Genomic DNA, 21,968 nt, shown 5'->3' on the forward strand with positions numbered 1-21,968 from the left:
TAGGCCCAGCAAGTTTCTGGAGCCAATAGAACCTGCAAGTATTTAACAGGAAAATCCACAGATCAGAATCCAGGAGAGGTAAGGATGCAAGGAAATAGTGAAATCCAAGTTGTCGGCCACCTGTAGTTGAAATCCTTGTTCTGAAACATGCTGGACTATCAATGGATGTCATCCATTATTACAATGGTTGTGGCAACTCTTGCAGCAATGCACTCTTCAAGCCTGCATTTGGCATTTAGCCATGTACAATTCAGATATTGATTTGGCAATCCTTATGCCTAAAACTGCTGTACAATACAGGCAGCTTGCACCACAACAAACCCTCATTATGTAAACCGAATAATTTGATACATTATAATAGTAATGATTTTGTTTAGCACTCTAATGCTTTCTGACAATTATACATATGAATTCTGAACCGACATGTTTGAGCAAATATCCTTTATTGCAAGGAGGAAAAAATATGCACTAGACAAGTTATTTCTATTTTTGTACGTGACCAGTTAACGACAAATTCCACATTGTCTTCTAAAAAAAAAGTCTTACTCACTCGCACGTTGCTGTGAGAAGGCGTAACGCGAGCAATCCAGCTGTTTTTATGGTTTAACTCAGATCTTAAAATACACTGGATGTTGTAAGACCAGGTCACTTTGCATACAGCTTGTGTGTACACACCTTCTCCCTAAGGACCAAATTGGCACTCCGTGTCATTAAAAGTTGTGAAGACCGTAATACGAAAACGTTCAGTTCACCTCCACTCGTTTGAAGTGAGTAGATTATTAATTATTTTATTAATGGTTGTGCTTGGGTTTCTTCGGCTTTTTGTGCACAGTACACCAATCTGATCGTTTACGTTTGTATCCAGACATACTTTTATATTGTCTACTGAATACCATAATTACTCGCATTTGGTGTAGGCTATTCGTTCAGAAATAATAATTATATCGTTACGCTATTATGTTTTTCCTAACCTACTTGGGGAATGCCCTGTTCATGCCTCACTGAAGGTAAATGCCTTAACTTCATTTTGCTGCAGTTGGGTGCTCGTGTCGAAAACAGTGAGAAATACGTAGGCGATAGGCTGTGTTCAGTGGCAACTGCCTGAAAGTTGTTTTGACCTATAGCACAACTATTTTACGTACGTTTTTAAGACTGAAATTGACAAAAACGAAATGAAAGCATCTTTAATACCTTTTTTTCACATGGGTATTTGTAACGCCTGGATTCACACAGACATTGAATTTCAGTTGTAAGACTTTACTACAAGTTGTTTGCGTGATTCTGATTTTATTTTGAAATTCATAGAAATTCATAGAAACAAACATGAAATGGTAATACCGCAGGCCTACTTTTCTTTTGAAAGTAAGGTAGGCCTACGCGTACCTGTACTTTGTGTTTTCTTGAATTAATATTCTTTGTGCTTGAATTATTGGTGCAATTCGAATGGGTTGCGCAGTTGCATACAGTGGGTGTACAAATAGCCCTCGTCTATTGGCTTCAGTGGTTCAGTATAAAAATAGCTACACATTTGGTTGTGCAAGACTGGCTGTATGATATTGGGTCTACATTTTAACATTTTCTTATTTTTGGTTGTAGACTTGCCCTCGGAACTCTAAACACTATTGACTAAAGTTAATTTAACAATAGGTACAATTTATGTTTGCCCCATTTGGCATGAATATGAAGAACATATATGATCAGTTAAAAAAAACAAAGGCAAATCAAGGCAGAAGACATAAACAATCAGAGTAGAAAATAGTGTGGTCGGTTTTAAAGAGTCAGCCTTAAATGGGATATTGGGACACCTTCTGAATATTGTGTATATTTAGTGCTTATTGTAATGGGTTAAAGTATACGGGTCAAAATCGGACTTTACACTTTTGTGTGGATTGTGGAATGTGTCTTGCATGTGGCCTCTTGACATTTTGAGGACTTTCAACCCTTCTGAGGTATTCCCTGCTGCCGTGGAACAATAAAGTGTATGTGCCGAATGCCACTGTTAGTATGCCACTGTCACTAGCCATCATACAAAGTAACATAACTCTACTGCCTGAGCAGAAATCTGTACATTTAACTGCAAGTCTACCAGGTATGGAAATTTGAGTAATGAAACTACAAATATTACATTTCTTATATTCCTACACATCATTTGAAGATCATTTAGAACTTAAACCATCAACAAATATGTATACACAGTAAGCTCCATAATGTTTGAGACAAATAAATGTTTTCTTAATTTGCTTCTGTACTCCACAATTTGCCTGTGGTGAACATTCAGCGCAGTCTCAGCTTTTATTTCAGGGCACCGTAACATTTAGGACATGTTAATGTTATGTACAATAAATTGTTATTATATAAATGAAAGTTGTCATGTTCAATACTTTGTCGCATATGTCTTATAAATATGAAAACTATTAGAGTGTTCATGTTGTTAACAATTTTTTCAGTTATGGAGCAGGTACTGCAGGTTAATCAGTAGCAGGGAAGTACAAAACATGAATTATTCTATTTATTTCACGTAGTTCCCGCCTAGGATACTGTCACTTCAGTAAGATGTACAAAAACAGAAAGAAATCAGAGGATATCCTGAGTTTCTTAGCTGCCAGATGGTCTGTTGGGAATTATTCAGTCTACAGTATGTCACAGGGTTCTTAAACTAATCACACGTACAATGCAACGGCAGTGAGGTGCCTCATCCCCTGTAGAGCCAGGACTCAGAGTCAGAATATCCCCTTCACACTTCATCCATTCTTCCTAGGTTTGTGTTTGCCTAAAATGATGATCTCTATTTCTTAGTGTCTCTGAGTAACAGTATTATTTGATGATAATATAGCTCCTACATGTCATTATGATGAAAACTTATGAGAATATAATTCACTTAAATAGCAATAGCTAACAATAAATAACACTGAATTAATGGGTAAATACGTCATCTACTTCTGTTTCTAATGATGTTACACTCTTACGCATTACTCAGTGCAATAAATTAGACACAATGACAGCATATATGCAAAAGATTAATAAAATCTCCTCCTTCTCCAACCCTGAAGTGAGAAGTTTGGATAAGACATGACTCACACTGAGATGGACAAAACATCCCCTGACACGGACATGAGCCAGAAGGAGAACCTGGTTGAGAAGGTCCTGACCCTGGGCGTGGCACTGCCTGGTGGTGTGGAGAAAACCGTTACAATACACGGGAGGTGAGACACGCTCTGACAGACGTGTGAGCCAACAGCTGTGAGATTTAGAACACGATTGAGAGCCGAGAGTTCAGAGCAAAAAGAGCAGAAGGAGGAACAGGGCCGAGTGCATATAGAGTGGTAATCAACCCTGCTCTTCGAGATCTACCACCCTGTTGCCATAATTTGCCACACCTGACTGCACTAAATAACAGCTCATCAAGATCTCTACCTGTTGAATGAGTGTGCTTTGTTAGAATTAGAGTGAAAACCTACAGGACAATAGATCTCCAGGAACAGGGTTGGTTACCACTGATATAGAGACCATTATCCTCTCTGGAAAATTGTATGGGGAACTGAGTCAAATGTGTAGAACAGGAACATGGCTGTGTGCAAATTAACAAGGTACAAGAGGAAGAAAGAGTAAAGAATATAGACTGCTATCCTTTCTGCTGAATATGGAGAGGGACCAACTGCACAGGAAGAAAAGTAGGGTTAAATGCAAATGAAACAGAACAGGGTTAGTGTCGGGGAACAGGAAGAGGAACAGGGTTAGTGTTGAGGAACAGGGTTGGTGTCGGAACAGAAAGATGAAGGACTGAATGCAGAGGAAAAAATTTTATTACCCCACATTTTATTTAGGCGTGAGAGAGCAATGATGAAGATAAATGATACATATTAGTAAATCTAATCTTCTTTTCATTTTGGGTGTAGCAAGCCAGTGATGGACCTATTTATTATTCTCTGTGCAAAATACCACCTGAACCCATCCAACCACACTGTTGAGCTAATATCCACCAGTGGGAACTGCATAAAGTTCAAGCCAAATGCACCGATTGAAACTCTTGAAGTAAAGAAAATGCTGATCAAACCCAAAGGAATGGCCAACAAGAACAGGAAGCAGAGCCCTTCAATGCCAGAGGTAATCTATTACTAGTGTAAATGGTCTGCATCATAAAAAATACACTTACAATGCTGTTTCGGGTATTATTACAATCTAATGTTTTTGCCCCTACACATTCACAGTTCAGTTATAAACAGAAATAAAATAAGCACTAATGTCTCTGTCCAGGATCATGGAAGCTGGATTTTTGATAATATATATTTTTTTATAATATAAAAACTATATTGCAGTATATTCCATTTTGAAGGGATGATATGCCACCATCTAGGCTATTTAGTATATTTATATTTTTAATTGTGAAAATGGAATGAGTACTGTAATGCATACGTCATGTTTATGTTAATCTACAGGCTACCGTTCGCCTTGTCATAAACTACAAAACTGCACACAAGACCGTGGTGAGGGTCAGCCCCCTGGTCCCTGTCGAGGAGCTAATGTCTGCGATTTGTGCAAAGTGTGAACTTGACCGAAGTACCACAGTTTTACTGAGGAACCCCTGCTCAGAAGAACCTCTGGACTTAGCACACTCCCTGAATGACTTTGGCTTGAGAGAGGTCTATGCTGTGGACTCAAAAGGCAATCTCGTTTAAATATTCCTTCTGCAGCAGTTGTTGTCCATGAAATAGGAATGATAAAATGCATGTCTTTGTGTGTGTGTGTGTGTGTGTGTGTGTGTATGCGTCCGTGCACAAGTGTGAATTGACCAAATTCTAAATGTGGACTCGAATTTAAATCCATATCTTATTCTAACTTTTGTGGATAAGTTTGTAAGTTATTCCAATTGTCTTTTAACATTTGACCTAACTGAAAGTGTCATTTGGGTAATTACCATGTTTAATACATAATAACTATCAATTTAGTTACAGGCATGTGATGACCTGTGGTCTGTTTTTAACAGGCGTTTGCTCAGACAAATTGCCAGCCTCACCAAGAAATGAAGGTAAATGCTCGATACATTCACCTATCTCCAGCACTTGACTCCTAATGTGGGGTTTATTTTATAGGAAACAACCTCTTGCCTAATTTCTTTACTTTTGTCTATTTTTACTCAAGAAGATGAAAATGTATTAAGAAAAGACCAAGTGCTGAAGGAGAAAGAAAACAAAGGGTTGTTCAGCATTTTTAGAAGAAGCAAGAAGACACCAGATCAGGTCTGTACTGAGCTTCTCTGTGGATTCCTTAACCAATGAAGATTGGTGCTTTGTAGTAGAAGCACACAGGAACACAGGTGTCTTTCTCAGCAAACACAGATATGGTGTCCTTTGATTGTTGTAATGATTTGTTATTTTAAGGACAAGCTGAAACAGAAGTTAGAGCAGCACTAGCTTCCGCGATGTGATGTACTGTAACAACAAGTGAAATGGATCTTCCAGGGGAATTTTTTGAAGGGGGCCTTGATTTTACTGATGTCAAATGATGAGGGGGACGTCAAATGAAGATGCGTGCCACTATGTGAAAAGGATATTGATTGGTGGAGAACGAAAAATTGACACACATATGATAGACATACAACTTATTTGTTACAAGACCATTGTAAATCCCTTCCTATCGTTGAAAAAGGCTCATTGACTCTGCTTGTGTATATAATTCAGGTAATTCGGGTTTCAAAACACAGTATAGCTATACGATAATTCAAGCTTATTGGTTGAAAATTGGTTTCCGGGGGGGGGGAATAAACAATGTTGTGCGTTGAGGGTGTTCCTTGCCGCAATTCCTCTCCTGACCATTAGAAGTCCAAAATCACATATTGTACCTTTAAGATAAGTTCATATGGTTATGAAGAATTGACTAAATAGAGGAAAAAGTGAATTTTGATTTGAGCTTGTTCTTAAGGTGGCCAGTGTGAGTGCCTCGGTGTCTCCAGCCTTGACCAAAGATGGTGGCCATGGACCCACAGGCAGCTCTGCAGGGCTCTCCATCGCACCAAAGAAGAGACGGGCTCCCCTGCCCCCCATGATGGCATCCCAGTGTTTCCCCTCCAACCTCAGCAATCTTCACACTGACTCTCTGTCCCACGCCAAACCTGATAAGGGTCAGGTCAGTGAATCACCCTCAGTTTCCTTTCTCTGTCTGCAGGATTGGGTGTGTCATATGTTTTACTGGAGGAGATTAACTGCTTGGGTATACAGTATATCCAGCATATACAGTGCACTCCATACTGTTCAGACAAAGTGCTGAACTGTATTTGGTAAACAGCATCTGTGCAGAAAGCTGAAATGCACACATGCCACTCTATTGGAGCTGCAGGATGAACAAGCTCCCAGATGTTTATTCAGTGGCAAGTGTGACTATAAATCATACATAACTAATTAGTATATGTATTAATTAATAGTAACATAGCTAAGTTTCTCCCGCAATGTTCAGGAGGACTCTGGAATCGGTCATGGCTCTCTGAAAGGTTTGAAGAGGAAGGCCCCTCCTCCCCCTGTGCTCCCCTGCATAAGTACACCAGAGGAACTCAAGCAGGATAAGAGCATTAAAGGTTTGTCTTATGTCCTGCATTGTAAGGTCACGGGGACATGCATTATTCGGTCCATTGTTTGTCTTTATAGTGGTCCTTAGAGGATGGGCTTTATTACAGGTAAAATATTTCTTTTTGTCAGAACTTTATGCTGAGTAATTACATATACCCAGTAGAATATTCTATTTGCATGCAGTGCATTAGTCTGAGTTAGTTGGAAGGCTGGTGATTCTTCAACCTCATAGCCTTTCCTTCCAAACATTGGGGCGGCAAGCATCCCAATTCTCCCAATATTTTGCATCCATAAAAGCCTACTTATTAAGTCCTGCATCTCTTCCTACTGCATTTGCCTCCATGACTCATGGTGGATGTTTGTTTGTCTGTACAGCGTAGCATGGTCACAGAGGACATTTTGAATCAGTGGCTCTTTTCTCGACAGACTTGGAGTCACAAGAGGAGGGTGCTTAAGTGTCAGCTTCCAGACTCCTGTCCTGTTTGCCTGCTCTGTCCTGCTGATCTGACCTCTCCAATCACCTCTCCACTTTGTGGTGGCCTATTTCATCCTCATGTGTCATTTCTTTTACGTTTCTTCTCATCTTTTCTTCATTGTTTGTGTGGTTATCTGGTCTTGTGTGTTAATTGTACTCAATCTATCAATTAAATCAATCTTCTGTAGGTTTTTTCTGTGCATTGCTTTCTTATGAAATTCGTGGTTTCATTTGAGGCAACTGATCAGAAGTTCAATTTCAACATCATCAACAGTTCACATAACTCACAATTATTTTAATTATCTCTCTTTTAATGATCAATCCTTGTGCACAAATGACATTACATTTTACTTTATATTCATTTTACATATATTTTTTTATTTAAAAAATCAACTGCAAGCCAATCTACAGTTCACAGAAAATTTACGGAAATACAGTGAGCTTTTAAAAGGAATTTTAAAAATTTTAAAATTTTAAAAGGAAGAAGTGTGTGAATTCATTCTGAATCGTACATCTGACAAAACGCTTTTTTAAAAATGCGTAGATATTTAGTTCGATTCAGGTGAATGACCAGTCAATAATTTTACAGTTTCTGGTTTTGAAAAACGGGGCGGCTCGGATGGTGCAGTGGGTAGCACTGCCGCCTCACAGCAAGGAGGTCCTGGGTTCGAATCCCCATCAGCCGGGGTCTCTCTGTGTGGAGCTTGCATGTTCTCCCTGTGTTTGCGTGGGTTTCCTCTGGGTACTCCGGTTTCCTCCCACAGTCCAAAGACATGCAGGTTAGGCTGATTGGAGAGTCTAAATTGCCCATAGGTATGAGTGTGTGAGTGAATGGTGTGTGTGCCCTGCGATGGACTGGCGACCTGTCCAGGGTGTATTCCTGCCTTTCGCCCAATGTATGCTGGGATAGGCTCCAGCCCCCCTGCAACCCTGTTCAGGATAAGCGGGGTTAGGATAATGAATGAATGAATGGTTTTGAAAAACTCCTTTTTGTCTTAAGCAGTATATTTTTTGTCATTATGGTCTTTTTATTAAATGCCCTTTAATAAAACCTCCATTCATTATAACATAATAACACTGAGTTGAACTGAGAAATTCACAAGAAGTTTGATTTAATAGAAGGCATTAGGGGAGGGCCACATCAAACAAAAAAGGAGATCTGAAATTAAAGGGCTTTTTTGCATAACTGTAGTTTCAAATGTGGGGGCACACAGGAAAGAACCATGAAACTTTTATAGCAGTTGCACTTCATTTCTTGATAAAAAAAAATATTAATCTGGTTTCAGAGTGGTTCCCATGAACCACCTGCAAAGGGCCTCCAGCATTTTTTTTTTTGTTTTGGCTTTGAAACCTTTTAGTTCCTGTATTTCACATCATTGTCATAAAAAGAAAAAGAAAAGTTGTGTGTAATCTATAACATCTTCTTAAATTTGAGTCAGTGACAGTAACTGCGGATTGACTTTATCTGGTGAGCTGATATGAGGGGCTGGTGCAACTCATGTGGGCCTGCTTCCTACAGCAGAAAGCACAAGTGAAGACTGAGGGATGAATTCCAGATTAACCTTTTTCTGGGGAATAACGCATTCCAAGTCTGCATTTTATCAGAGCCGTCTAGTTTTTTTTTTCAAGTTTATTTGTGCCTAACTCTAGGAGATACAGTATATAAATAGAACAAGAATCTCATATTAGCAAATATTTATTTTATTCTATAAATTTAAATTAAATCTCATGTTGTTACAAGTGTTCCAGCTCCTTAAAACTTGTGAGACTTCCAAGACACCATTCCTTCATCACTGTGTTTGCTTTTGTTACATGCGATTGAATTTTAATCCTATTAATATTAATCCTTTGCCTACCTCTTGTTTCTTTAATGTTATTGTCTGTTTTGGCTCCCTCTTCCTCTCACCTTCTATTTATATATATTTTAGAAGATGACTGGTATCAATTTGTGCCAGATGTACAGTATCTTAAATTGATTGGAAGGTTTTTCTAAGCCATTCTTGATCTTTAACAATCAAATTATTTTCTTTTTAAAATAAAAATGTAAAAAAAAATGTTTGACAGAAATAAGTCCACATCACAAAACCTGGTCAGGGTCTTGGGGGGCTGCCTAGGGCAAGCCAATCCATTGCAGGGCACACACACCATTCACACACAGCATTCCTGAAAATTTGTGAAATTATATAAATAAATACACACACACCTATACATCTTCTTCCACATCGCCATTGTTGTTTTGTGGTACAGTGGTGGCCCTGAGTAACCTGGAGGAGATCAGTGAGCAGGAGGTGACGGTGACTGCTGCAGTCCTGGATATCAGTACTGCGCATGCTGTTAAAGACAAACCAAACAGCCTCGATTTATCGGCTGAGGTTTCAATGGATTCTGGGAAAACGGAGACCGCCTCATCACCAGCGAACACAGAGATACAGGATACTTCACTCAAACAGGACATGGGGGAAGAACAGTTAAGTATTCTGTCCTCAGAGGGCAAGTACCAACTGTCTTAGAGGTGGCGTACATACACACATCCAGTTTAGTAAGGTGCTGGGCTGAAAAGCACATACATGAAAAGAAGGAAGCCAACACACTGTTACACACCCTTAATAAAGACAACATTTCGACCCTAGTGGATCTTAACTTTCTAGCATGGTACTGTAAACATGTTCCAATTATATATGCCAGTTAATGGTTAATTCCACCCCTCTCCCCCAACCAAGGTTTTTTTCAACAAAAAAAAGCATTTGCTCAAAAGTAAGCTCAAAAAGCATTTTTCTAATTAAAAAACCATGGACATGTGTGGCAATTTGTTTTCCAGACCGGAATTGGAGCCAGAGAGCAAGGATTGCAATGAGGAAACACTGGAAGTTGAAGAGACCCATACTTCTGAGTGGGAAAATACAGGTGGGCGATACAGAATATGCAACAGTTCATTGTTCATTTGTCCCCCAGGGCATACAAACATTTTCCACCGGTTGTTGGAAGAACAACCAAGTCATGAACAAAACATCTTTGAGAACAAGTCTCAAGGCCAAATGTACTAAGAGTGTATTCATATTAGTTTAAAAACTAATGTTTTAGTTAAAAATATATATATATTTTAGTCTCTGCAGACTGTGACTCAAGTTCAGCAGAAGAAGGAACTGAAAAAACATGTCTATCAGGAGAAAATGGCAAAACTCCAGGTGAGGACAGAAAGGAAATAAACTCTGGAATGGGTACACATTTACATGGTGCAAGTCTTAGCATGAGACCCAGGGAGCAGGTAAGCAGTCTTTAGAACACCAAACGCCTTTAGATGAACACCAAAGGCATTGATGGGGCATAATCACGGAGTAGGAGATGTTGAAAGCACCATGTGATCCAATCAGTATTGCCGGTCATACCCATTCTGGGTCCTCACCCTTCTCCACTTTCCCAGCAGGCTACAGCAATGAAATGGCCATTTCCAAGGAGGAGCCCCACTGTAGAGAGAGACCACTGCCTGCAGTAACTGAGGAATCACCAGCACACACTGTGTGCCAAAATGGAGCCGGATCCTCTCCCTCTCCTCTGAAGGATTCTGAGTCCTCCAGTGAGCTGGCGAGGCAGTACATACCCAGGGCTGGGTTGACCACTTACACCATTGTGCCTTCAAAATGCTTGGGGAAGCTAAAGTACTTCGAGGTGGCGTTGACCCTTGAGGATCCAGCTGTGGCTTTGAAGGAGAATGACGCTATAGGCTCTCCCATGCTCTCCACCCCAGAGTCTGGTGAAGCCCAGGTCTCAGTCAGTGAATCTTCCAAAACACAGGAGGAGGATCTCAGTGATGAGACTGTAATGGTTGAAAATGCTGTCTGTGGTGACACGGCTCCCACTCTCCCAGCCCCTGCTGAAGCACCTGAAGCAGATGAAGATAACAGCCAACCCTCGTCATCTTACAATGGGGCCTTTGAGGCAGGACCAGAGCAGGACGTCAAAGAAAGGAAAACTCCTCCAGCAACAAAGCCCAAACCACTCTCTTTCCGTTTGCCACAGCAAACGAGAACCTCTGTAGAAGATGTAACCTCAGGAGCAAGCAAGAGCAACACTTTTGCTCTTTCTCACTGTGGTCAAGAGGATGAGGAGGCCTCGGGGAGGGCAAGGAAAGGGGAAGCAACGGGAGCTGAGGAGGAGAACGGCATCCCACCGGTGCCCCCCTACCCACCTCCCCCTCCTCCTCTCCCTTCTACAGGGCCGAAAGCTACAGAGACGCAGCAGGAAGATGAGCTAAAGCCCAGAGGAATGAGTAGTTTGGGCGAAGGCAACACAATATACACCACCAATGAGCTGGTTTGGCCAGCAGAACTGAGCCTGGAGAAGCTTACAAGCTTGGCCACACCCAAACCATACAAGACCGTAGAGCCATCCACCTTCTCCAAGGCAGTGTTCACTGTGTCGAAGAGATCCCAGCGCTTCGCCACACCCACTCAGCCTCCTGCTCCAAAATGTGGGATTGTTAGGATGTCGGCAGATGGGGAAAAATAAATGCCTGTGACTCAAGGAATTCCCATCGTTAAGGTGCTCTACTCAAGTCTTATACACCCAAAGCCACTTCTACCAGGACTACCACAATTCCTAAAAGACAATGTATTACTTACTGATCTTTTACAACAAGTAAACTCATAAACAAATCCATTAGCACATTAACTTCATTATCCATTAACCTCAGTGTTCAGTCCATTGAACTTTGTTTGGCATGTTGCTCTTTGTGAGTTCAGTCAAGGCTGCTGCTCAGGTTAAACCACCTGGCATGAACCACCTGTATCATCCAGGGTTTCTCTGGTTTACTTAATGGCTGCAACTTTCCCCACCTGGGGCCAGATCACTCCATGACCCAACACAAATCCCAGGTATTGTGTTTCCTCCTTAGCTATGGTCCATTTCTTTGGGTCAATAGTCAATCCCACATTTCAACCCTCTCATAGCACATACATGGACTGTATGGGAGCAGCCGGTATGTAATGCTAAAAGGGGTTTCAAATTCAGCCATACAGTTGTAACTGGCTCTCTGTCCTGTTTGAGATGTGCATTTCCTGTCACAGGCCTTGACACAGATCAGTAGTCTTAGAGTTCTTAATTGGACATTATGCCCTGCCTCCCCACAGCCATAGCAAATAATTAGACCCCTTTCATTTCAATACATTTATTCTCAATCAATGTTTTTTATTGAGTAATTAAGATCTCTTTTTTTCTGAAAACCATAGGTGTCAAAATTATTGGCACCCCTAACAATTATTGTAAATAAAATCATTACATTACATTATTGGCATTTTGGCAGACACTCTTATCCAGAGCGACGTACAGTTGATTAGACTAAGCAGGAGACAGTCCTCCCGTGGAACAATGCAGGGTTAAGGGCCTTGCTCAAGGGCCCAATGGCTGTGCGGATCTTATTGTGGCTACACCGGGATTAGAACCACCAACCTATCAAAGTGAAATTGGCAAAACAATTTTTGTAAAAACTTAGTGTAGTTATTCTCAGTCTAAATTGACTATAATTTGTCACTTCCAATTTCACTGGCGTATAAGAATGAGGTAACAAACAAACAAAATCCCATTGTCACCAATCAGCAAGGGAAAAGACAAAGAAAGGTCAATGCAGAAGAGGCAAAAGACTGGTAATGGGTACAAAAAAAACATAAGCGGTTAAACATACCGCATACCACGAAGACAGCCCTTACTGAGCACGATAAACAAAACCAAGCATCTGGAGTTTGGCTAACCTCATTGGAATTGTGACTGGAAGAGAGTACTATGGTCAGATGAGACCAAAATATAACGTCTTAGCGATACACACCATCAATATGCTTGGCATCAAAAAATAAATGCATTCAAGTAGAAGCATCTCATACCTACAGTCAAATATGGTGGCGGGTCATTGATGTTTTGGAGATGTTTTGCTGCAAGTGGTCCAGGGGTACTAATTAAGATCAATGACACACCGAATTTGATAAAGTACCAGGAATTCTTGGCAAATCTCATTATCTCTCCTAGGAAGCTGAGACTTGGTCACAGGTACACTGCACAACCGGACAATGACTCCAAGCATCAAAATACACACAGAAATAGTGAAGTGAAAACAACAACCATGTTCTGTAATGGCCATCTCAGTCTCCAGACTTGAATCCCATGAAAAACCTGTGGTCTGAACTGAAGGGGTGGGAATCCCAAGGATGTCAATGATTCTGAAAAGTTCTGCGTAGAGGAATGGTCAAAGATCCCTCCAAAAGTGTTCTCTAACCTGAGCACAAATTATAGGAAAAGGCTTGAGGCTGTCATTATTGCCAGAGGTATTTGCCTCTGAATTAATCTAGGGGTTGCAATAATTGTGAAACCCGTTTTTTCGGGAAATAATAATATCAATAATGAAGCAACCTACTTCACACAGCTTATGCGAATAACCATTCTTTATTTTAGTATTTTCTGTGAATATTTATCAAGGTTGCCAATAATTCTGGAGCCCACTGTAGCTATGATTTCTGAACCCTGCACTTGACCTTTATATGAGCATTAGCAGACATGGGGGCCAGACGATTAGGCCCCACAGGCCAACACAGAACATCCTTTATGACAGAAGGGGTTCTCTGTCATCCAGCCAAGGCTGGTCCCACTGACAGATAATTGCCAGCATCAAGCGGGCGTGCCCTCCAGGACATTGCAAAAACAATTTGTATTACTTTGAGTGCATTTCAAAAGAGGAATTACAGATAATATCTATGAAAGGTTGAATTATTCAAAACACATTTTCTTCATTGAACTGCAGAACTTCAATGAAAGATAAGAATGCAATGCTGCCATCTAGTGGTAAGACCAGGCCCCACCGGCCCCTAATGTGGAGACGCCTATGCATCGGTGTTCAACTGGTGTTCAACTCACATCAGGATAGAAATGTTTCATGACATGTTAAAGGTATTCACTCCAAATAACATGATTTGCGGTGACCCTTCCACGCAAGGGGGGAACAAGTAGACCCAAATCATGCCAGAATAATACCCTTTGCAGTCCAGTGCCTATACTTTTTGCACCACTGAACTCTCAAATGTGCTTTCATCTTTGTAATGAGGGGCCTATGCACAGCAACTCTACTATAATACCCTCTATTTAGCTTTCTCTATTTAGCTGTCAAAAGACTGTTCTTGCTGGCAGTCTGATCACATCCTGCACAGGAGTTGTTCTTCTGTTCAATTCATTCTCCAAATTATTTTCAGTTGGTTGGTTTTCTCACAGTAGGACACTGATTTAAACCTATTTTAACTAATTAAATACTAATTGAAACGTAACAACTTGTTCTTGATAACCATATTAATAACATTGAAATTACTTCCAGTTTGCGCAACCGGTGTGGGGTCAGACTCCTCCTCATATTATTCACAGGTTTGGATTTAATATTTATCTCCTTGACTACAGCAAAACCTCCAGCGATTTTCAAGTATGTGTCAGGTTTCAAGTAAGGCTCAACAAGTCATTCCATTACAGTAATATAACATCATTGAACAATCCTTCAATAGCTTAATATATGTTTTTAAATATATAAAATGGCAAGTATTAATGCAGGTTTTCTTGGTACTGACTGAGAACTCAGCTCAGCTATAATCTCAATGACCACAGGGAATATGTGCTTGACATGATTAAAGCATCTCAAACATGGATCACTTGATGAAACCTGACAGTTTGCTGTAATATGCACAGTATGTATTTATCGGGCTTGTGGAAGTTATACTTAAAACAGCCTGCAGGGGGCAGCATGCACTGAGGAAATCTGCCTGGGAAGGTTCTGCTAGGGATTCCTAGTTTACACTTCGATTCCGTCACATTTTTCCCTTCCAAGAACCTTAACAAAAAATATTACTTTGAACTCCAGACCCCTGGAACAGCTTCACCCTGGAACCGAGTTCATCAGACTGGTGTACATTCTGTCAGCTTGCACTATGAGTGACCAGTTATGATTGTCATTACTAAATGCATGTCACAAAAGCCCTTAACAATTAAATGGGATGGGGGAGGGAAGGCTGGGGGGGTTTCCTCTCAAAGCTGTCTGAAACGTTTGTCTGAATATAATGAAGCGTTTGTCCTCCAGGTAAAATGTTTACCCTTTGGCTGTTAGTGGAGCAGGACCGAGGTGAAAGCTTCTCAACAGCCTTTTGTGCCTGGACACACATCACTGCAGTGCCATCACAATCCTCTTTGTGCACACAACCCCAACCTATACCTACCCCCACCTAACTCCTTCCTCTCTGATCCACTTCTGTGGTTCAGTGCTCTCTCTACACTCTTCTAACTCTGGTCCTCTTACACGGCCCACTCTGTAACTACTGCAGTCCACCTCTTCCTCCCACTGCTCAAACTGGGCAGGGCAGATCACTTTACACTCTCAGAGCTCTGTGCTAACATTTTTTCCCAAGGAGCAAGTGTCCTATGAGAACGCTAATGTAAAGCAATTAGTGGATGTGCTCTGAAATTATTTTTACAGTATCAATCTTCAGGAGCAAAAGTATCTAAAATGGGAGCATTGCAATGTTCTGGCTGTTCTGAGTTGGTCCTTAATATTCTAATACTTCCTTGGTGACAAGTGGTATTAACTCTTTGAAGAAGAAGGTAATGTTGAGGGGGGGGTGAGGGATTGGTAATGTTGAGAGGGGGGTGAGGGGTGTAATGTTGAGGTGGGGGTGAGGGGTGGGTAATGTTGGGGGCGGGTGAAGGGTGAGTGGTGTAATGTTGTTAGTGGCACAGGGGGGGTGAGGGTTAATGTTGAGAGGGGGGTGAGGGGTGTAATGTTGAGAGGGGGTGAGTGGTGTAATGTTGTTAGTGGCAGAGGGGGGTGAGGGTTTGGTAATGTTGAGAGGGGGTGAGGGGTGTAATGTTGAGAGGGGGGTGAGGGGTGTAATGTTGAGAGGGGGTGAGGGGTGTAATGTTGAGAGGGGGGTGAGGGTTTGGTAATGTTGAGAGGGGGTGAGGGGTGTAATGTTGAGAGGGGATGAGGGGTGTAATGTTGAGAGGGGGGTGAGGGGTGTAATGTTGAGAGGGGGATGAGGGGTGTAATGTTGAGAGGGGGTGAGGGGTGTAATGTTGAGAGGGGGGTGAGGGGTGTAATGTTGAGAGGGGGTGAGGGGTGTAATGTTGAGAGGGGGTGAGGGGTGTTATGTTGAGAGGGGGTGAGGGGTGTAATGTTGAGAGGGGGTGAGGGGTGTAATGTTGAGAGGGGGTGAGGGGTGTAATGTTGAGAGGGGGGTGAGGAGTGTAATGTTGGTAGTGAGTGCTGCCAGAGGAATAAACATAACCTACGAAAAATATCAATGTCCACACCCAGGATGGAATGTGGGAACTACTGCCCTCCCCAGCGGGTCACTGCAGACTCCCAGTCCTCTCTCTTTTGGAATATTGGATTCTGGGAAAACAAACCCCTCCCGTCTGAGCAGTGGAAACAGGGATAAGTGCTGAGTATATAATACTGCACAGTGCTAGAATTTCGTAGTGATTATTATCAGATCTTGAGTGTGGATATTGATATTGGATTTTGTGTTGGGTTTGGGAACACGCAGTTCGGGAGTATGACGTTTGAGACATACATTTTGGCTGTTTGGTCCCCAGCATTATACCATCTAAAAACACTTTGAACAAAGAGCACTTTGAACACATCCCACTGGAGTGTATTTCTTTAGAAACATGCCACTAAGAAACATTATCATTTATATTCATATTCATTCTATTAAGGAAGATGACGTTTCAGGAAGGTAAAGTAAAAGCGCTCTTCTGCAGATGAGTATTTATATTTTCATGTACGGGAGGCAATTGCTGGATGACATGAATGCGACAGGAATTTTGTGCTGCAAATAGAGTCTTACATTTTATTATTTGATACGTAATTTGCCTTATGCACAAGCCAGTGTTTTTAAACCAGTGCGCAGGGGGGCCTCAACGTACTTCTGCTTGTTAGCAAACCTTTGAGAGACAAAACACATGAACATTAGCACCAGAATTACAGCTGCGTCAGTGGTGTTTTTCGCATAGGAATTCTGCTAGTGCACCAATCTTCTTGTTAAGACTACTGTCGAACAAGTCCGATTCCATTTGGAGGGCGCGGGAGATAAGGGCGTGCAATAACAATCTGCTACTAATTGGCCTACTAATAAAAATATCATAAAAATCGCGGAAGTTGTTCGTGAACAACGGTAGCAGTATTTTGACTTTGTGATTTTTAAATATGCCTACGACTTCTTATTCTGTTGTGCGTACTCTTAGACATTGGCAAGCTGTGTTTGTGTTTAAATTTAATGGATCCATAATATTTTTGTTCCATCAGCAACCCGCTATAAATCTTCCGATTAGCCTACATATATACATTGTTTTTATCACCTCGACAAATAAATACCGTGTCATCTTGACATTAGTTCGCCCTTAGCCACCAGAAATATGAAACACCACCGAAAAAAGTTATTCATGAGCGCCAGTACCTATGAATGAATGAAGGTCCTGTTTTGTCTAAGCACAGCTATAAAATGTAGGCTACAGTAAGCCCCTTGCAAGTGCTATCCCCAAGTCTTGAGAGTTGAAGGAGAAGTGGAGGGAGGGAAGACGGGGACCTTTAGAGTAATTGCATTATTGTGTGCAGAGGGATGGGGAACAGGGTTGGGAAAGGGAAGAGAACGATAATAAGACCTTACATCAATTATTTGCATAACTAACATGGTTTCACTACGTCGCACTACCATCTGGTGGGAATTGCACATCTTCGCACAGTATCAGTGAAGCGTCATGAGCTAATCACATGATGATTGCTTGTTATTTGCAGCACCTCAGGAAAAGAACGTCACACACTATGGCATACATATTCTATTTTATATACTTGACAGATTAAATAGATTTGCTTATTATTGTACCTCCTGTGGGTCTTAATAAGCCTTAGCCGGTTCTCTCAAAACAATCATTGTAGACCTCTGCAAAGCACATCACAACAGGATTTTGAAGTGTTTAATCGCTTTATTTCAAACACTCATTCATGCTTTGCATTAGAGTCTGTTATTAGATGGCCATTGTACAGCTGAAGAAAAGCCTGGTACAAGGGAAGACTCTTACATAAAGGGGAAAGCTCCTGTGTGCTAAAGCAGCACATTTATGGGGATACATCTTTAATGTGCTACTGGAGCATTATCCGGCGTGTAAGAGGATTTCCTCAGTAATGCTAAGGAGTGCGGATGAGACTGTGTGACTGCCTTCAACAGCAGACCAGGCCAGAATAATGCCATCAGCTGGAAGCATGGCGTACATTATAGATAGAGGGATAGCTACATTTATATTGTGCTTTTCTAACACTCAAAGCGCTTTACAGTGATGAGAGAGAACTAACCTTAACTACCACTGGGTGATGCAACAGCAGGCATTTTGCACCAGAATGCTCACCACACATCAGCTAAGGTGGAGAGGGAGAGAACAATTTGTTGCCAATTGAATCAGGGGATGATTAGGTGGCAGGTTGAAAGAGCCAGGTTGGAAATTGAGCCAGGACACCGGGGAGCCCCCTACTCCTTGCAAAGAGTGCCATGGGATCTTTAATGTCCCGGTACAAAAGATATAAAAGCTTGGTAGTACCCAATATGTACATAAGATTGTACCCTAGCCATTGGTTTAATAATCCATTTGTACCTTTTTGGTTTGTTAAAGGTACTTATTTTTACCCATAGGACACAATTTTACATTTCACAATTTGGGATATTTGTTCCTAAAAGAATCTAAATGTGCCCCCATAGACGTTTCTATTCGGTCATATTTGTGAATACCTAGTCAGTGTAATTTAGTTTCCAGACTGCTCAAGGCCAATGGAAGCTGTCCAACTGTAGCATTACTCTCAGTGGAAACCATGGCCAGTTTCATATTCCAACACTCTATCTTTCTATTCCACAAGCAACTTTATTTAAATAAACACTCATTTTGAAACATTTCAGTAATATATTGGTCTCCAGGCACTCCTCCAATGAGAATGTCTTCCTAAATCACACATAGTAAATGACATAAATGGAAGAAGATAAAATGGAAGAGTCTCTACTTTTCTCCAGTGTCAGGTAATTAATTGTAATACATTGTAATTGTTTTCCACTGTAGGCTTAACCTGTGATGGACCAGTGGAAAGTTTTCCATTTGGACTGGTTTAAATGGTACACCAGGTCTGTATGTGCACTGTTTCCTGCTGGTCCGGGGACAGAGAACCAGATTGAGTTTGAGCTGGAGGGCAGAATTTGAAGAATTTGAGTTCTAAAGACTCTATGTAACTTTACCAGAGTCAAAAGTAGGTATCCCTGTCAAAATTGAACCTGGAGGCATTGGCATTTACTTTGGAACTGAAGTCATCAGTTGGTGACAGAAAGTCATTGCTAAACCTGCAGGCCAGTGGTCCTCTGGGGCACTTACTGTAAAGTATTATGTACATATCCATTTCCCATAATCCCACACCACTTCATATCTCTTACAGGTCTGGGTATGTGTCTACAGTATCGGTGGGGGTGGGAGGCAATGTTTTGCTACGACTAATGTCCCCGGCTCAGTTAGCATGCAAGCACGTATTATAGAGGCAAAAGAAATTGCACAAACACTGGCAAAATTCAGTGGCAAAATATCAGGTCAAAATGTTTCAAATGCAAAATTGACTTTGTGCTCCCTGTAGCAGGACATGGGGCTCATTCCACTCACTTCTTTTTTCTTTTCCTCGATCATGGCCATCTTTAAGGACATTCCAATCTGTTAAATGTTCCTTCCAGGAGCTAGATGCAGAAGAACTCCCCATCTTTCCGTTGAGTAAGAAAAGCATGTCCTTTGCAGTAGTATTATTTAAAGGAGCAAGAAAAAGAAAAAAGAGGATTGGAATGTGCCCATGTAGGTTGATATTATAGTGACTACTGGGGCAGAAATAAAAGTTTTTTGATGAGTACAAAACCTGCTTAAAAAAACAACTCCAGCTAGGTTTTGAAAAGTTGGGAGCTGGTCGACAGTTGTTATACAGTAGGCAAAGAAGTGGTCTTGTCATAACTCAGTAGTGATGCAGGTCGACAGGGCAGATTTACTTCACAAATCATTGAAAATAAAGCAGAACCCACAGTAGAGATGAAAACTGAAATCCAAAGCACGTGGTGTCACATGCAACAACTCTGTATTTTCTGTTCGACTTTGGCGGCTATCTCTGGGCAGCACTTAAAAGGTTAACCTGACAGCGCTATAACCACGAATATAAGTCCAGACAAAGGGGTCAAGATATGATATGTAACAGGGATCCTGCTGGGAGCCCAGGGCAAAAACATCAGACACAGCACCAGGACAAACCGCACCACAAATCAATCCTGGTCTTGTACTGGCTGTTATGTAAGTGATATGTATTGTTATTGGTGAATACCAGTGGTAACCAACCCTGTTCCTGGAGATCTACTGTCCTGCAGGTTTTCATTTCAATCTTATTTTGGCACAACTGACTCTACTAATTAGCAGCTCAACAAGATCTTTAGCCATTGAATGAGGTGGGATGAGCTTTAATCTAAATATCACTCACTGGTCAACCCAGCCCACTAGAACTGCTGGTTATGACAACACAAGTTCACTTACATTATATTATTCCTGGCTCCATCCATACATCCATCCATCCATTATCTTAACCTGCTTATCCTGAACAGGGTCGCAGGGGGGCTGGAGCCTATCCCAGCATGCATTGGGCGAAAGGCAGGAATACATCCTGGACAGGTTGCTAGTCCATCGCAGGGCACATATTCCTAACTCCATAGTAATATTATAACTTAATTTTAAAAGCACATCTTCTGTGCTTGTAAAACAAGAAATTCACAACTGGGTGCATGATCAAAGTAAGATGTGATCAGCCATGCAAAAACTGTACCAGACAAAGCTGTATAAAGTAACGATGTGTTATGTGAACAGTTATTCGAGGTTTCAGATTTTATCATTAACAGTTGGCCAGAGGGCTAGGGAGGAGACATAGACACTTCTGTTGCAGAGGATCTGAAAATGGCATTCTTCTGAAGTCAGGTATCTCTACCCCCAGGCTATGTCTTCACCACAAACAGCTGCGGGTTTGCTTTTAAAAGCATATCTTTCCTGAAGGATCTGCATGGGTCTTGTATTACATAACAAGGACATACCACATAGCATCCCTGTGTCTTTGTGGACCAGTGTGTTACAGGTCTGTACTATGTTAGCCCTGGTGGAAATCCTAGCTGCCAGCCTAAGATGGAATCTCATGGAATCAGCTTCTAGTCTAGCTGGATAAACCTTTCATTTGGACCAACTGGACATGATTTAGCCAGCATGGTTGCGGTCTGAACCATCTTGTTGCAAGCTTGACAATCTACAGCTACAAACCACTGGATCAGCTTAAAACCAGACTAGAACCAAGCTGGAATTTCCACCAGCTATAACCATGCCAGGCACCAACCAGCTTGTCGAGAGCAATAGGTGGTTAGGTGTCTTGCTCAGGGACATTTCGACACACACAGGGCAGGGTATAGCAACTCTCCGTCTACCTCTTTCATTACCTCCGGAGCTAATGTCGCCCCACTTTTAAGCACTTTGTTGCATGTTGCTCTGGATAAGAGCATCTACCAAATGACGGTAATGTAACAGCTATTGGTGTGATGGTGTGAATGATTGTAAAGCAACAGCTATTGATGCGATGATGTGAATGATGCTTTAGGTTACACACTGGTTGTGTCACTGTCTCTCAGGGAGCAGTAGAGCACTGCGGTTGAAGTTGTGGTGGGAATGATGTTGAATGAACTGATTGAGGATGTCACTCTGTGCAGGGATCCGCTGCAGAGACAGTGCTGGTCTTTAATCCCGTCGACAGAGAAGGAAGAAGGTTTAGGACAGGAGGTTCCCCACGTGGGCGTTGGAGTTAGGCGATGCGTGCCAATAGCCACACG

At 41.5% G+C, this 21,968-nt stretch overlaps 1 protein-coding gene across 3 annotated transcripts; it reads left to right on the forward strand.

Annotated features, from left to right (window-relative positions):
- Positions 1 to 660: 660 nt before the first annotated feature.
- On the forward strand, positions 661 to 12,316 carry LOC133116822 (cordon-bleu protein-like 1). Of its 3 annotated transcripts, none has more exons than XM_061226802.1 (12): positions 661 to 767; positions 3,051 to 3,203; positions 3,897 to 4,104; positions 4,437 to 4,662; positions 4,985 to 5,026; positions 5,140 to 5,237; positions 5,920 to 6,123; positions 6,451 to 6,568; positions 9,283 to 9,502; positions 9,854 to 9,939; positions 10,140 to 10,220; positions 10,457 to 12,316. In XM_061226802.1, the coding sequence occupies exons 2-12, from the start codon at positions 3,070 to 3,072 to the stop codon at positions 11,539 to 11,541; spliced, it is 2,502 nt and encodes an 833-aa protein (XP_061082786.1). In that variant the 5' UTR covers positions 661 to 767; positions 3,051 to 3,069; the 3' UTR covers positions 11,542 to 12,316. The 3 variants fall into 3 exon arrangements, with proteins under 3 accessions (XP_061082786.1, XP_061082787.1, XP_061082789.1); XM_061226803.1 differs by having other exon boundaries at positions 10,460 to 12,316; XM_061226805.1 differs by having other exon boundaries at positions 5,143 to 5,237.
- The last annotated feature ends 9,652 nt before the right edge of the window (positions 12,317 to 21,968 follow it).

The sequence above is a fragment of the Conger conger genome, chromosome 17, assembly GCF_963514075.1.
Source record: "Conger conger chromosome 17, fConCon1.1, whole genome shotgun sequence".
NCBI classification, from domain to species: domain Eukaryota; kingdom Metazoa; phylum Chordata; class Actinopteri; order Anguilliformes; family Congridae; genus Conger; species Conger conger.

Bases quoted from the DNA above. Each gene is read 5' to 3' on its own strand.
- LOC133116822 (XM_061226802.1), top strand. From the start codon at position 3,070: ATGACTCACACTGAGATGGACAAAACATCCCCTGACACGGACATGAGC. The intron at 9,503-9,853 runs GTTAAGTATTCT...TTTGTTTTCCAG, and splicing joins CAGGACATGGGGGAAGAACA to ACCGGAATTGGAGCCAGAGA. The intron at 10,221-10,456 runs GTGAGGACAGAA...CCACTTTCCCAG, and splicing joins AGAAAATGGCAAAACTCCAG to CAGGCTACAGCAATGAAATG.